General features: G+C 29.1%; 1 protein-coding gene across 1 annotated transcript; it reads right to left on the bottom strand.

Moving 5' to 3' along the window:
• Window positions 1–9,124: 9,124 nt before the first annotated feature.
• LOC106768950 (DNA repair helicase XPB1) lies at window positions 9,125–16,298 on the bottom strand. Its single transcript, XM_014654355.2, has 20 exons — window positions 16,147–16,298; window positions 16,004–16,056; window positions 15,864–15,936; window positions 15,593–15,752; window positions 15,263–15,485; window positions 15,110–15,166; window positions 14,477–14,617; window positions 13,436–13,516; window positions 13,190–13,277; window positions 12,350–12,687; window positions 12,192–12,267; window positions 11,909–12,102; window positions 11,511–11,674; window positions 11,345–11,417; window positions 10,934–11,047; window positions 10,624–10,704; window positions 10,438–10,497; window positions 9,763–9,846; window positions 9,545–9,687; window positions 9,125–9,421 (listed from the first exon to the last, which is right to left on the bottom strand). The coding sequence occupies exons 1-20, from the start codon at window positions 16,154–16,156 to the stop codon at window positions 9,325–9,327; spliced, it is 2,310 nt and encodes a 769-aa protein (XP_014509841.1). The 5' UTR covers window positions 16,157–16,298; the 3' UTR covers window positions 9,125–9,324.
• Window positions 16,299–16,544: the final 246 nt, after the last annotated feature.

Genomic DNA, 16,544 nt, shown 5'->3' with positions numbered 1-16,544 from the left:
TGATGGGAGATAGAGGGAGACAATGCCCTTAATGGGCAGAGCAGGATGAGAAAATGGTAATAAAATTTTATTTATGATGCTTTTGACCAGCAGCAGCACTTGAACAGCCTATGATTGCAATGCTATAGATTATAAGAAGATGATTAGGGTGTGTTGTTGGTTCGCTTAGGCTAACCCTATAGATTATAAGAAGATGATTATTCCTAGGGATGCTTGGTAAAGTTGTCCAGTGGCTCTTTGTTTAGTCCAAGAAAAGTGTTGCTGATTGGTACATGGAAGGTTCCACTGATCGATCCTTGTCCTTTGGAATATTTTGATTAGCAATGAAACGAAAAACGCAGTGGGATAGTGGAGATCAAAAGTTTTATAGTAATATATATGTGATCTGGCAGACAAGAAAAAAGCTACTGTTATTGACGATGGAAGTTTTGTCTGGGGTAAGACTGGAACAGAACAGAACAGAACACTCTGAATTGGCTTCAGTGGAGAATCCAACGATGGTCAATTTGATCATCATCATCAACAACAAAGTCTGCGTTAATACTATAATATCTCAAAAGGACATTACTCACAGTTGAAAGTCCTACATCGACTAGATGGATAAAACCAATTTATAATATATGAGTGAGGTGCAAACCTTACCTTATAAGCTAGTTTTGTGGAATTGAATTAAGTCTAAAACCCACTTCTAAAATCTCACCTTACAAACCGGTTTTGTGAAGTTGAGTTAGACCTAGAACTCAGTTCTAACACTCACTTCATCTATTCTACCAATAATACTTTAAATCATTTTTTTTACCTTTTTATTCTCACTTTATTACAATTTAACTTTTATATTAATTTCATAAATTTTGTTGACCCTCACATCACAAACAATTCTAAATTACCCATTCTTATATCGGGACAAATAACTTTTGATGGATGTGTGTTATTCACGAATTCGACCTAGCTACGAATTTGAGAGAGTGGTTTTTTTTTTCTGATCCGGTTGGTAGCGCGTGATCGAGTTTCGAATTATAATAAAAGAAAAGTTCATTTTTAAAGATTATTCGATTTTTAAGTTATTAAAAATATTTATTGAGTAATAATTACAAGATAATTATACTTTTTGTGTGGTGTTTATAGTTTTTTTAAACCTATAAATAACAAATAAATATTATTAATAAGTTCTATTATTAAATGGATTTTTTTATCAAGTATAAAACAATATATCTCTTATATATTTCTTAGTTAGGATAGTTAATATATTAGTTTAAATCCTCTTGTGTTGATTCAAAACAAATTTTAATCGAGTCTTAATTTTTAAATGTGATATAATTTAGTTTGTTTTTGTTAGTACATTTCTAATTACGTTAATTCATATATTATATGTCAATTTGTGTTTTTAATAAATTTTTTAAAAGATTATTTATTTTTTTTATTTTTTTAAAAAAAATTGTCAATGTGTCAAATGAAGATCCGTTAAATGACAAAAGTAATAGACATGAGAGTGAGAGTATCAATTTAATTTTACAGATAGAACTGACAAATCTCAATTTAGTTTCTTAAATTGTATTTTGTCTTAATTCAATCTTAATATTTTTAAACTGAAGTAATTTAATTCCAAAATTAACTTTTATAAATGCTATAATGATATTTCACATTACATTTATGTCAAGACTAATACATGACAGAGTTACATTACATTATTTTGTCACATGATAGGATCTCATTTGACACATAATATTTTTTTAATAAAAATATAAATAAAAATTTAAAAAAAAATACACATGACAAGATCTCATTTGACACATAATATTTTCTTTTTTAAAAATATAAAATATAAAAATTTGAAAAAAAATAATCACAAACTGATATGTAATACCTAAAATAATGTCGTTCCTGATCTAAATTTTATTATATTTTAAAAAATAAAAATTCAATTAAAACCAATAAATATCTAATGACACATTTTTGAACAAAAGAACAATTAAGAATTTAAACCTTAATATATCATATAAATATTTTATTTGGATATTAGCTTTTGAATCTTTAAGTAAGGTAAAAATATGAATATAATAATATTGTAAATGTTATTGTAGGTAAAATATTGCATAATTGTTATTCAACTTTGTTTTTAAAAATAGATACAATGAAATATGCATATTCTATATTTTCCTCGTTACTTGTTTTTTCTCATAATTTTGACATCATATATATATATATATATATATATATATATATATATATATATATATATATATATATTAAAAATGAAATACTGTAACGTATAAATAATTTAAATAATAGAAATAAAAAAGAACAAACATGAAAATTTAACTTAAATATATAATTATTTATTTTACTATTTATTATATTTATATATTGTTTGAATTAAAATATAATTAAAATTTTAATATTTATTTTATTTAAGTGATATATATATGTTAAATTTGTAAAAAATGTGTGATAGATGGACATACTATGCTTGTAGTTAACATGAATTTTTGATAAATAAAAACTTAAAGAAAAAGAAGTGGATAGTTGGAATCGGATCCCTCTCCCCACTTGCAAAAGGTTTAAACTTCTTTTTGGTCCCTAAGTTATGAAAGAATGTTCAGTTTAGTCCTTGCTTTTAAAAATGTAAACCTTTGATTCCTGAGTTATAAAAAATGTATCAAATGAGTCCTTTTTTTATGTTTATGGTCAAAGTACAAAGAACAATCTAAAATACTGTTATTATTAAGAAACAAATCAGAGCAATCTAAAGATGTAGCGGTTGTTAAGAAACAACCAAAAACAGTATTTCAAGTTAAAAAAAGGACTCATTTGATATATTTTTTTATAATTTGGGACCAAAGATTTACTTTTTTAAAAACGGGGACTAAACTGAATATCCGCTTAGGGATCAAAAAGAGGTTTAAACCCTTGCAAAACCACAACCCACATCCTATACAAATTTTAAAATTTTGAGTTTGTGTGAATTGTAAGTCGTTTAACTTATTGTTCATTTAATTATCAAGTTAAATATGTTTTATTTGCTGCTTTTTGTCCAAATATTTACAATTTAGTATAAAAACACAACACTTTAAATTGGGTAAGTTAATTAAAAGATGAAAACTCAAAGTTATATATGAAATTTAGGTACTTTTGATGTTGTTGAATGATGATTATACAATAACTTATAGTTTTAATTTACTCTTTTTTAATATTTTATGAAGTATCTTGAAAATATAATAGAATTTGATAATTAATTATTATAAATATTTTGATATTTCATAATATTTTGGATAGTATTTTTTAGGTGGAATTGTTTTTAAATTTTTCATTGAAATTATAAAAATATAAAAATTGTATTCAAAGTTTGTCTGTGTGCTAAACTCTGGAAAGTGATAGTTTAGAAGCCAATTGGTGTACATGTGTTACAAAACATACAAACATATATATATATATATATATATATATATATATATATATATATATATATATATATATATATATATATATATATATACATAATTATGATTGGAAAATTGGTACTGTTGTACCTCAATCATCTTACAATACCAATTTTTTAATGTTATCTCTCTTTTGTCCTAATCAAGTTGTTTCAACTTTGAAAGGTAAATAATTTAGGTATAATAATAAATGTGTAAAATGGATGTATTTTGTATTTATAATAACTTTTTAATAAACCTTTGATTGAATGAGTGTAATCAGTGTAATGAGTGGTTTTTATTGTTATGGAATGAGATTCAATTACGAATTAATTTGCATTAAGGCAAAGGTTAAAGCATAGAGAATGTCCCAAAAAAGTAGTCAAATGCTAAATCTCCCTAACCCTAGATTCCTTCACCAACGTCTAAAGTATTTGGTGGCATTAAAATTACTTATTTATAAAAACTAGCCACACAAAATATACATTTTACAATTCATATATGGAATAAGATGTTTTATTTATTTAATAAATTGAAAGTCACACAATGACCTCATTAATCTTATATTTATTTATTTAAAAAAGTGTTTCTCAATGTATCAGAATTAAAGAAAAATTCATAATATATATATAAAGGTTAATTTTTCTTAACAGAGATATTTATTTATGCACAGTCTTTAAGCACTAGATTAAAAAATAAAATTATTTATTGAGCATCTATATTGATTGAAGAAATAGGTGACAGTGACACATTAGTGATGTCTAACTGCGGCTGTGGACCAACTTTTCTCACTACAACTTCGTCAATTTGAATGCAACACCAAAATAAAAGTAAATTATTAACTTTATATATTTTCATGTGCCACTCACTGATACAGAATTTTGTGCAGTTGTACTAGTTGGTAACCAGGGAATATATTATAGTACAATGTTATCATTATTCTATTGCACTTATGATCCTTCAAAATAACTTAGATAATAATATATATATATATATATATATATATATATATATATATATACCAATAAATTAGCATTATATATTCAATAAAAAAACGTAGATCAACATAAGTATAAAATGTTTTCATAATTATTCATGATAAAATTTAACTTATATTTTTAAAATATAATTTAATCTTATATCAATTGAAAAATCTATACACTACAAAAATTATATATACCAAGAACAACTATTTTCCTTTAATAAAATCATCAACAATTTTATTATTTTATAATTTTTTTCACATATGTTATCATATGTTCAAACGATCATAACACGTGGACAAATAACAACACAATAGAAAATATAATAAATTAATATAATTATAGCATATCATATTAGTTATAAAATATCATATTATGATGAATTTAAGTTTTATTCAATTCAACCATTAAATACTTTCAACAACAATCAAATGTCTACAAAAGCATGTCTATACCAATACAAAAGATAACCATAGTCCTCGTGATCCATAAGACTTAAACATTTAACTTTACTTTCGAAAGACATGTGCATTACGTAAACTCAAAAATTCGACATTTTTCATATAAACACTAATTAGATTTTTGTAATTATCACTCAGATCTATTTCACCCTCAATATATTAGGAGATATGTCTCATTACCATGACATAATTAATTCACTATAGCTCATTGGGATGGTTTTCTTTCACCAAACCTCTTTATAAGAACCTTCCTTGACTCTTACAATTGTATATTTGTTTCTATATGAGTTGGATAGTATCAGAGTCAAGATAATCTCCTCAAGTCCCCCTTTAATACATCCTAAACTCGATTAAATGAAGTACTTCCTCTCCAAAAAAGTCGTTATACTATTAATAACCTAGACAATTTCACATGTCATATAGTTCAAATGACATAATCAAACAATTATTTATGCATATATAAAATTATTTTCTTTATAATTCTTGTATCAAATCATCCATATCATCACATGTGTAATCTAAATCATTTTAATATCACTCATTTAGACAATCCATACATCACATTACCCTTTTCAACAATCATTCAACACAAACGTAAAATCTAAAACATGTTAATTTATGTAATTTAACTATTTGTGTCCAATGCTAACTCTTTTCTGCCTACAGAGTAATATAAAGGTTCACTAAAACTTAAGTTTTCATTTGTGCCCAGTGGAACCTGACGTCTAGTGGTAGCTACCTAACACTCAACGTTTTGAGCTCCTGGAGTTCACATGAATTTAATTTCAAATAGCACCCAATGTGATGCTTCTGACGTCTAACGCTTCTCATGGAGCACCCAATGATGTCTATGGGCATCTAGTGCCCTATATCCTTGGAGTTTTATGTGTTTTTAAATCATAATAGTGCTCATGGACCATTAGAGCTCTCTAACTTCAAATTTTCACTTAGTGTCGATGATTCTAGTGCTTAACATCATAACAATATTCAGACTTTGACTAACCATAACAAATTACCCAATTTTCTTATCTAGGCAACTCTATCTCTTTCTTAGTTTAAAATAAAGGGTTAAATATGTTTTTAGTCGCTATACTTTAGAGCGATTTTGGTTTTAGTCCCTCTTTCAAACCAAGGTACAATTTAGTCATTCAACTTTAGAAAACTCTGATTTTAGTCCTTTTTACCAAATTTTTTTAACTTTATTTGCTATTTCAAACACGTTTCATTACAGCATTGGGATTGTTTACATTGTTTGACACGTTTTTGCTTTAATGTTAACTGAGAAACGCGTTTCAAACAGCAAATAAAGTTAAAAAAATTTGGTAAAAATAACTAAAACCAGAGTTTTCTAAAGTTGAAGGACTAAATTTTACCTTAGTTTGAAAGAGGGACTAAAACCAAAATCGCCCCAAAGTATAGGGACTCAAAACATATTTAACCCTAAAATAAACCTTATATAGAGCAAAATTGGACAAACTTGCAATAACTAATCAATTCCACATATAACCAATTTTTGTACTCAATAACATCAATTTAGTTCATAATACCAACATCCGTATCATAAATTACCAACAGTTTCACCCCTTACTAGTTCTCACATGATGTTCTAACTAGACAAGAAAAATCCTATCAAAGATAATAATTTATCTTCATGACTAAAAACAAACAAAGATTCACCTTAAACTATTTTGAATCACATGCATGGACCAAGGAATCACACAACTCAAACTAGTACACTAAGTCAGAAAGGAGAAAAAAAGTGAATTTACTATATTTTGAATTCTAATTAGTTGGATGTATAGAATTTTCTATAAAATTTTATACGATCTCTAATATTCAAATAGATGAAGAATAAAATAACAAATAGAAATTTTTAGAAAAAAATTTTAGAGACAATAATTGTTATAAAAATTAAACTCAATTAATAAAAATTATATTTAAAATATAAGGATTTTAAATAATAAAGTAATGACATTTTAAAAGTCACCACCATTATTTACTATTCTCTTCGTCCTTAATATAATCACAATTATTCCGTTAATGATTGAAATCAATTAAATGTAATAATGTAGCTTAGGTTGAGTTTAAAATTTTAAAAGCCTTTGTTAGTAGTTAATACGGTTTTGATGGGTGTGCATTAAACAACTAACTAAAGATATCTCATGGTTTACTTAAACTAAGTTATGAGATGATAAATTAATTTATTGGTCTAAAAATGTTTTGTTTTATATAAGTTTGATTATATATATAAATAAACTTTCTGTTTTTGAGATAGAAATACGTTATTATATAATTATAATTTTATGCTTTGAAATAATTAAATTCTTATTACAAATTAATGTTTATATTTATATTTTAAGATTTGAATATGTTTTCTTTTTATTTGAATAACTTTTTTTATTTAAATTAGTTAATTTAATGTGTTTTAATCAAATATAATTTTTTATTTATTTTCTAAAATTATTATTTTTATTTATTAATTTAAATTAATGTTTCAATAAATTTCTTTTTTATGATTTTTATTATGTGAAGTTTTCATATCTTTAGTTACTTTAATTTGTAATGTTAACTTTATTTTTTTAATTTGAACTGCATGAAAAATTAACATGTAATTTAATAAATATTAAATATAAGATAATAATCAATTATTTCTATAAAACTAAGGATACATAATAATACAAAATAATATATATATATATATATATATATATATATATATATATATATATATATATATATATATATATATAAATATAAAGAAATAGTAATAAAATAAAAGTAAATAACTTACAAATTATAAATTAGTTAAAATAATATGTAACATAAATTTTAAAATAATCTATTTTGAGTACTTTATTATATATTTTTGTGTTGGTTGAAGTAGTTTATAAACTGGTTAAATAAATTGGTAATTAGTTTGTTGATTTCACTAAATACATTTTAAAAATATTTTAAAATTTAACAATATAATAAATCCAGCTCTTAATACTAGAGGGTATCTATACCACTTTGAGTTGAAAACAGAGATGCTTATATTTATGGTCTATTATAAATTTCAATGTTCGCTTCTGAAAAAGCATACATGAAAAATAAATATAGAATATTTAAGGTAATCTTAAACAAATACGTCTATTTTTCCTTAGTATTCCTTTCTTTATAGATATAAATAAGTAAATAAATAGATTCTCAATAAACAAAGTTCTATGGTCATAGCTTAAAAACTGAAATGTGTTATGATTCACTTTTAGAAGTAAGAAATTGAGTTATTGCGATTTGATTTTGGTCAATACTACAACACGCGCAAGAAATAAACAACTAAAAATAAGAATCTGTCCTTTTTAGGCGTAAGTTGACAAGAAAGTTGTAAGTATTTAATAGATATCTTGAATACTTTTTTTTATATTTTACATTTTAATTTTAAATAAAATAATTTAAAAATAAGTTTTTAAATATAAAATTAGATTAAAAATAGTAATTTTAAAATATAATTCAAATAAAATTAAACTTTAAAATATTAATATAAATAAATTTAATTTTTCACAAAGATTAATTTCTTGTATCAAAATATAGATTTTATTTTTTTTTAAATTCAATATCATGTATTTAAAAGAAAAACCAAATATATAGAATTAAATTCTAAGTCATTCTTGAATTATTAATATTTCCCAGATTATATTGGATACTTTACCCAGTTTGTGACCTCGCAAAGTAAGATTGAAATGGAAATCTAAGAAGACATAATACATGGATTAAGATTACATCTCAATCAGGGATGAAAAAAGGGATTTATCCAACTGATTTTGGTTTTGCATAATCGGTAGCATGTAACAAAAAAAGGACAAAGCAAATTGATTCATCGATTGAGCTATAGCTACAGTCAGTTTGCTGCTTATGTGACTCAAACAATTGTTTCAGGAACTAAAATTTAGGAAAGTAATGATAATTAATTAGGTTGTTATACATATTGCTTGAAATTTAATATTTCGTAAAAGGACGAAACATACTATAGTTATTTTACACTTTATCAAACAAAAAATCACAGAAAAAAATATAAGCTTTACTAATTCTCATGATAAACTAGTACATATAGAAGTCCTAAGGGTAACAGAGTATTATAAATATGTGAGAATCTTGAAAATATAGTAAATGATGATGTTATGATTAATTATATTGATTTTATTTTTACATTGAGTTAATATATGAATATTTATAATTACATTTTTCTTAATGAAATACTTCTATTATGGTCTAAAAAAACGTCATCTCAATTTCTCTCTTCTTAACATAGATGAGAGTGGAATATATGCATTATGGCTTCTTCAAAGCATCAAATGATTTCTATGCATGTAAAGGCAATCAATATTACATATAGCAAGGGTGAAAATCCTGCGTATTTGATTATATTGATATAGTACTTGAAAAGACGACACATTGTTAGTCGTTTATATAGAGCAGGTGCAGCATTTAGGGTGCGCCATATCTTCTTTTAAATAAGAAGTGTCTCTTGGCTGGATCTTTTGGCTTGCTCTTCATCTGTCCTTGGCCTTTGTTACGCCCAGTACTGCAATGGCGAAAAGTTAACATATCAAGGTTCTTAAGATCTTAAAAAGACATCCTAAAGCTCGAGATAAATTTACACACAGCAGCATACTATATTGTTTCAGGCAAACAAAGGGTAACCTACCTGTATTCCATATAAACCATCCCTTTTGCGCCTGACATTGCACTCATGGATCCATGAGAACGGCGAGCATTGTGAAGAGCTATTTCGTCTGAATCTTCTTCCAGTTGTTCTAATCCAACTGCATCATCACCAGCACTCAAAACCTGATAATAGATGCAGATTAGTTATTTTCCAATCAACAACTTCATTCTCAGTAAAAAGGGAATCAAGATAAAAACCTTTCCAAGAAGCGCCAATTGATCCTCAATATGATAATAGCTCAAACTAGGTCCTTCGTCAGCAGGAGGCAAGCTTGTAATTACCTGTCAAGTATAATCGAATAAGCATATATAGATTGAAATATTGACAATGAAGTTATGGAGGCTGAAAAATTACAAATTATCAAGATTGGCATCGGGACAGATTTGGCAATAAGTTCACTAAATGATTCAGTTCAAGGCAATTACGAGAGATTTGGAAAGAGACGATAGGGAGATGACAATGTATTTAGACTGAGATCGAGTCTAAATATGAGTCAGTTTTTTCTACATAATGTGTTTCTAGAGCACTTCATGTGCACAAAAACCAAGGTAATATAGGAAGGACAACATACACCACACGAAAGCTTAGAATAATCCACAAGTGCTATAATGCTTGACAACTGCTTTACAGTAAATTTTAAGGACACGAGATTTTTGTAGCGAAAGAACATCACAAGCAAAGGAGCAACCGGTTGAAATTGTATTAATAAAAAAGAACAAAAATATTATCACAAGGAGATTCGGCTCGTTCTAACTTATTCCAATACAGCAAACCACCCATCCCATCGAACACATAAAATTTAAATACAGAAGAACAAACGGTGTCTCAAGGAAAAATAACTAGAAATGCAGCATGGAGTTAACCTAAAATACCTTAAAACTGTAACCCTGATCGATTAAAAATTGTTGCCTCTTAGTTGAGTAATACATCTCCTGCAAACACAAGCACACCAAAGCACATTACGCCATAAGTATCCAGTATAATAGTTCAAGTATTACTTTTCAATGAATGCAGGACTCGATGAATGAATAATGACTTGGCATAGGAAATATGAATACCTGGGTATCAGTTGAGACAAGGGAATAAAAAAAGGCATTATACTCTTCCTTACCCCCAGCCATCCTATCCTGGAGCTTTCCCTGACATTTAATTCATTATTTTGAATGTCAGACAACCCCATAAGTACAAGCACTACTGACAGACACTAAAAAATCATGCAGTAGAGAATTTGCAATTTACACACAACCACTTAGTCATCGTTTGAACTTTAAAGTTCAATCTGTAGGGCTGGTAAGCAGACATCAATGAGATATACTTAAAGACGCAACTCAGAAACAATAGTACATGTTGAAACATTTGGAAACTGACCTTTGCCCTAAGAATACGACCAAGACGCTGGGCTTCTTGTCTCCTTGAACCAGCATGTGAAGAGATCTGAATTATCACATTTGCTTCAGGAATATCGATTGAGTTATCACCCACCTGAGAATATAAGAAAGCATGGGAGAATTAGATTACCAACTATCCCATTCTTTAAGACGTTAATAGGGAATATCATACAATTTTAATAATATCAACAGGAACTAGGGGAAGCAGCATAGCAGACAGCAATATAACATATAGCTCTTCGTATTGCAAAATGCTATGTAACCCAACAAAAAGCATATACCCATTCAAATGTTTATATTCATGGATCAAGATGACAAACCAATATATTATTTGACATATTGAATAATAGTAAAACAAATAACCCACAAAATAAAAGTAAGGAACACGTACCTTCGAAAGAAATATGGTATTTACATCTTTGCTAGTTTTGAATGCTTGTAAAATTTTTGTCCTCTCTACATGGCTATACACAAGGCATATAAAATATAAGGTTCAAAAACAGCCGAACCCTAATTACAGCTTCCAATAAAAATAAATAAATGTATGCCCTTAGCACCTTGTAGCACCATAGATCATTGGTTTGCGGAGCTTCATGGCATACTCGGTGAGAGCAAACAGATTATCAGCAAAGACTATAATTTTATCACCACGTGCCCTTTCATGGTAATTTATGAGAAACTCACACGCTCGGAACTTATTAGGATTCATCACATAAAGTGCCTGTAGATGTAAAGATCATCAATCAAGATGAGTTAATTCAAGCAAGTAAACTACAAATAAATTGAGTAAAATTTGTCATGAAAATATCTATCAGCTCAAATAATAAAAATTCAAAACCACTTTCAAAGAACATGCACTCTAGTGAAGAAATAATCCAATTTTCTGCATAACCTGTATTACATAATCACCCATAAATTTAATATTGCAAAGATCTAGTGTTTCAAGTGGACTTGCCTGCCTCTTCTTGGAGTTCTCTTTCTTCAAATACTCGGCAAAAAACTCTTTTGTCATTGGACACCATACTTCAGCACACTGTACATTTGCAATGAATCCACCTTTTACTAGATCTAACCAATTTGCCTCATACAGCTTGGGACCAATCAGGAAGTTCAGATCTGTAATCCTTTCGTCCTCTCTGACAAGTGTAGCTGCAATTTCAACAGTCACGACCTCTCTTTTAGTAGAAAAAGTTATGTTCATGATAAAAGCAATCACAAAACAATGCAAAACAGCATACCTGTGAGTCCAAGTTTACAGTGAGATTTAGTGATACTGATGACTTTTCGAAACATATGGGCAGGAACCACATGCACCTGTTAATCATGTCAAGATATAATGCATAAGGGACAATCCCCATCAGGCAAGGTGTATATAACCTTGAAGTTGCGTAACTACCTCATCCATGAGGAGCAATCCCCATTCTCGGTTTCGTATTTCTTCAATGATCTTTTCAGATTCTTCAGACCGTTTACCACCAAAAGCAACCATGTTATATGTTGTCACGACAACTCCAGCATTACCACGGAATCTCTCTTTGCTATCAGATGTGAATCGACATATGTTTTCTTCTCGGATAGTTGACCAAAGTTTAAATTGAAAAGCCCATTGATCTACGGAAACAGCATTTGTTGCCAAACAAAGGCAGCTCTTTTTTATACGGCAAGCTGCAGAAACACCAACTAGGGACTTTCCAGCTCCACAAGGTAGAACTATTATACCAGACCTTGCTCTGCCTGGAGTGGTAGACGATAAATTGCACTCAGAAATAATTTATGTTTCAATGTACAATTACTCATACCATACATTAATGTTCTGAAGTCACTAAGAAAGGTAGACACTTAACTATGCAAGAGATAAGTTACTCTAATTCTTATCTTTAACATGATCTTTTAAATGTAATTTATGCTACCAGCACATCAAGTACCCTAGTCATTAAAAGAGAAAAAGCAGTGACCATCCCGTTTCTAATGGCTTCCAAGTGAAAAAGAATCATTGACCAAATATTTTGTTCGACTAAAACTTCAACTTTCCTTAACACCACACTGGTTTTAAAATGAAGTTGAAAATCATGTTCTAGAAAATATGAAAACCTAGAATGGTATTTTTAGATGTCCATACAAATAATCCAAGTAAATTTGACTAAAAAATAATAGCTGATGGCCATTCTTAAATTTTGCATGGGAAAAGTGAACAGCTCGTGACATGTGTCCTTGCAAATGTTGTCAACCTTCTTACCATTTCCAAACATTTTACTGAGACTCTTCTCTTGATAAGGCCGTGGTTGTGCTTGAGGCTTTAGTTCCATGTCAAGGTCAGGGTTCACCTGCAACAATGAAAGAGTTATATCCCATGAGTCACACACAAAGTTTAAACTCCATGACGAAAATTTTAAAAGATTTTAACACGTCAGTAAATATATTCATTATAATCCTGAATGGTTTTTAGCCAAACTGCTACACAGGTATATAAAGCATTACTCACCGTATCATTTCTGAAGTCATACTCCTCCAACATGGGATAATTTAATGCATTTGGCAAGCATCGTTGCTTTACATTTTCAACCTGTATATAAATCAGAGAAAATTTTAATAGAACAGTCTGATACAAAGCAAATCCAGTTACACTATTTTTCTGACTTATGATAGCAATCTAGTCTTATTCCTGGAAGTAGCTGTCATATCTTTCCACAAATTTAAATTTTCTTAGAGGCTTCTTGTAGTGAAACTAATGGAATGTTTTGGCACTGCTGTTAAAGTATTGGATACTTCTACAATACAAACCATGCACTACTAACTGCAATAAGAATTAACAGTTATCACTGGCAACTAAAAGCACTCACTTCAAACAGTGCCAGAGCTAAATCTAAAGTAAGAATGTAGCACTAAAAAGTACATATATCTAGTTCTAATTGTAATATATGTACTTATTCATTTTATATTTTCAATATCCATTTTCTTTCTCTGAAATGTGTATGACCTCAGCTGGCATCAATCTTCCAAAAATAACGAATCATTGATTCAATTTTGAGGTCTGTCTCGGGAATATAATGTAAAATCTAAATAGCATGGATATATAAAAAAGACACATTTTGTTTAATTTTTGAAACACGTGACACATATGATACAGGATGAACAAGGAAATATGAAAATTTTCAAAAATCACAGAACATAGCATAGCTATAATACATGAAAAATTAATCTAAACCAAACATAAAATAAAATTCATAATCTCAAGAGATTGATTCATTAAACATATAAACATGCCTAAGTTTATCTAAATGTTATGGTATTCCAATTCGTATTGATACAGAAGTTTAAAAATAAAAGTAAAAACTATAAAATGCTGCTAGACAAAGTTTCCTTGCAGTGTCTGAAATAAAAATATAATTGACTTCAGTCCAACAAAAAAGGTACTATTAAGAGGTTTTGTACTTCTGAACATAAAAGAAAAAACAAACAGATCCAGAGCAAGACTGTTAAGAAAAATCCTGCAATCTTGTCCAAAAGCTCACAGCTATACTACCTGAGATGGATCAATTTCAAATGAATGTGTTTCTTTCTCTTCTGCAGCCGCTGCCACTTCTGCTTCGTTTAGCAATTCATCATGAGTACCTTCAATTTCACCTGCTGCTTTGCTTATTGTAAATCCATCTCCATTTACATTCTGGTAAAAAAAAAACAGAAATTTGGGAAAGGTTAGCAATTGGAATGCACAAAGCAAGAACACAATAATATTGGTAATGTCAGAAAAAGCAATTCACGGACAAAATTATAATTTTAACAAAAATCTACAAAAAGAAAAAAGACGTATGAGCAACCAATTCAATGTGACACGGCAGCATTTTAGTAGAATGTCTGAAGTATGCACTACCAGTATCAAAATTAGAACCAGACAGTAAAAAGGTCAATTCAATTGTGCCTCACTAATACATGGAAATATTGAATGTAGTAACAGACAGGGTAAAATCAGCCAAGAATATGAGAATATATAAGGATCGTGCACCGGGAACACACATATTTATGTACCCATCACCAAGGCTAATGTAAGGAACAATCCAATTATATTTATCAGGATATTAAACAACAAGGTCAACCAAAGCCACCCCAAACAAGCTCTAGCCCCCACACACAAAGAAAAAAAGAATGTACCACAAACCTCTGAAATAATCCTTGCTCGAGATATAGTGTCATCCTTGAGCAATGTCTTCAATACCTGCCAAATATGGTACGATGGACCACATGAGATCTTACCACTTACAAGAGGAACTCAAGAATATGGCAGAAAAAAATGAAAGCATCATGCTTATACCTCTGGAAATGGAGATTCAATAAAGTAGCGATTCTTCTTGAGCACAAGTTTCACCTTGCCATAATTTGCAGTAGAATCATGTATAAATTTAATCATCTCTTTGGGAAGCTTGGTCTTGGATAACTTGTTCAAAACACTTATAACTGTTTCAGTTTCCAGACCAACAGAAACAGCGGCATACAGAGAGTGTGGAGTAAGGTTGTACTCGTGCATAGACTCCGGCCTATTATCGATCAAAAACCCACATACCAAACACGTAAGTACTGCTGTTCCGTCAACTGAATATGACATTAAACTTGAATTTCTCCTTCTCGTACTAACAATTTTTACCTGCAAACAGGCTCAGCGATGGCAATGAGAAAATCATAAGCTTGCTTGTACAAAGGCGAGAAAGTCTCGAGGAATATGCGGCCATTGCCGCAAGCCCACAGAGGGCGATTGGTGTGATCCTGTTTCAGCTCTAATTTGCTAAAATCCTTGGTTTTCCCTTCTGTTGCAGACGCAAATCTCGATTTAATATCACATAACAATCCAAAAAAAAAAAACGCTCAGGCACTAACCCTACGGATAAGTAACTCTTTTAAACATAAATTAACATTACCGTCATCGTCGTATGCATCATCACCGCCATATACATCGTCATCTTCAACAAATCCTTTTCGAGGATCATCCTGCTGCAAAGAGCGTTAGGAACGCGAAATTTAACACACAGAAAAAAGAAAAAATCAAAGATGAACTAACAGATTTAGAAGAGCCCTTGAACTTTTTGAACGGAGGTTTTCCTCCTTTTTCACCTGTGAATTTCAAACTAGAAGAGATTATTATTATTATTACATATATTTGATCTCAGATGGATTATAAAATTTGTATGAATGGTGAAGTACCGTATCCCATTATTCCGATAGATTGTTTTAGGGTATGAAATTATTGTTTAGTTGTTCTTTGTTAGAAGGTTTTCTTTCTGTGAAACACTGCAATGATCGAGAACGAGAATGAAAGAGGACCGAATCTGCTTATTTAACATCCATTGCTTCGTTACCGCTAATAAAAACAGCGATGGAGAAGGCGGTGCAGGTCTCGTGCTCCCCCAACAGTTTTGGGCCGGCCCAAAATTTCAGTTAGTTACTTGTCTCACTTCTAAACAGTTCTGTGTAACCAACCAATTTCACTCCTTCGAATAGTTTGATTCACTTTATATATTACCAGCTTAAACATATAGATATAGCGTGTTCACATCTTTCAAATATTTATAAATTATTTAAATTTTAAAAATAGTAATTAA

Source organism: Vigna radiata, chromosome 7, assembly GCF_000741045.1.
Source record: "Vigna radiata var. radiata cultivar VC1973A chromosome 7, Vradiata_ver6, whole genome shotgun sequence".
In the NCBI taxonomy this organism is placed as follows: domain Eukaryota; kingdom Viridiplantae; phylum Streptophyta; class Magnoliopsida; order Fabales; family Fabaceae; genus Vigna; species Vigna radiata.
Note: the sequence above shows the minus strand (reverse complement) of the source record. Positions and strands in the feature narration are given on the sequence as shown.

Excerpts from the sequence above, each read along its gene's own strand:
- LOC106768950 (XM_014654355.2), bottom strand. Across the intron at positions 14,618-15,109 it reads GAGCAAGGATTATTTCAGAG|AATGTAAATGGAGATGGATT; the intron begins GTTTGTGGTACA and ends TTTTTTTACCAG. Across the intron at positions 12,268-12,349 it reads GATTGCTCCTCATGGATGAG|GTGCATGTGGTTCCTGCCCA; the intron begins GTAGTTACGCAA and ends CATGATTAACAG.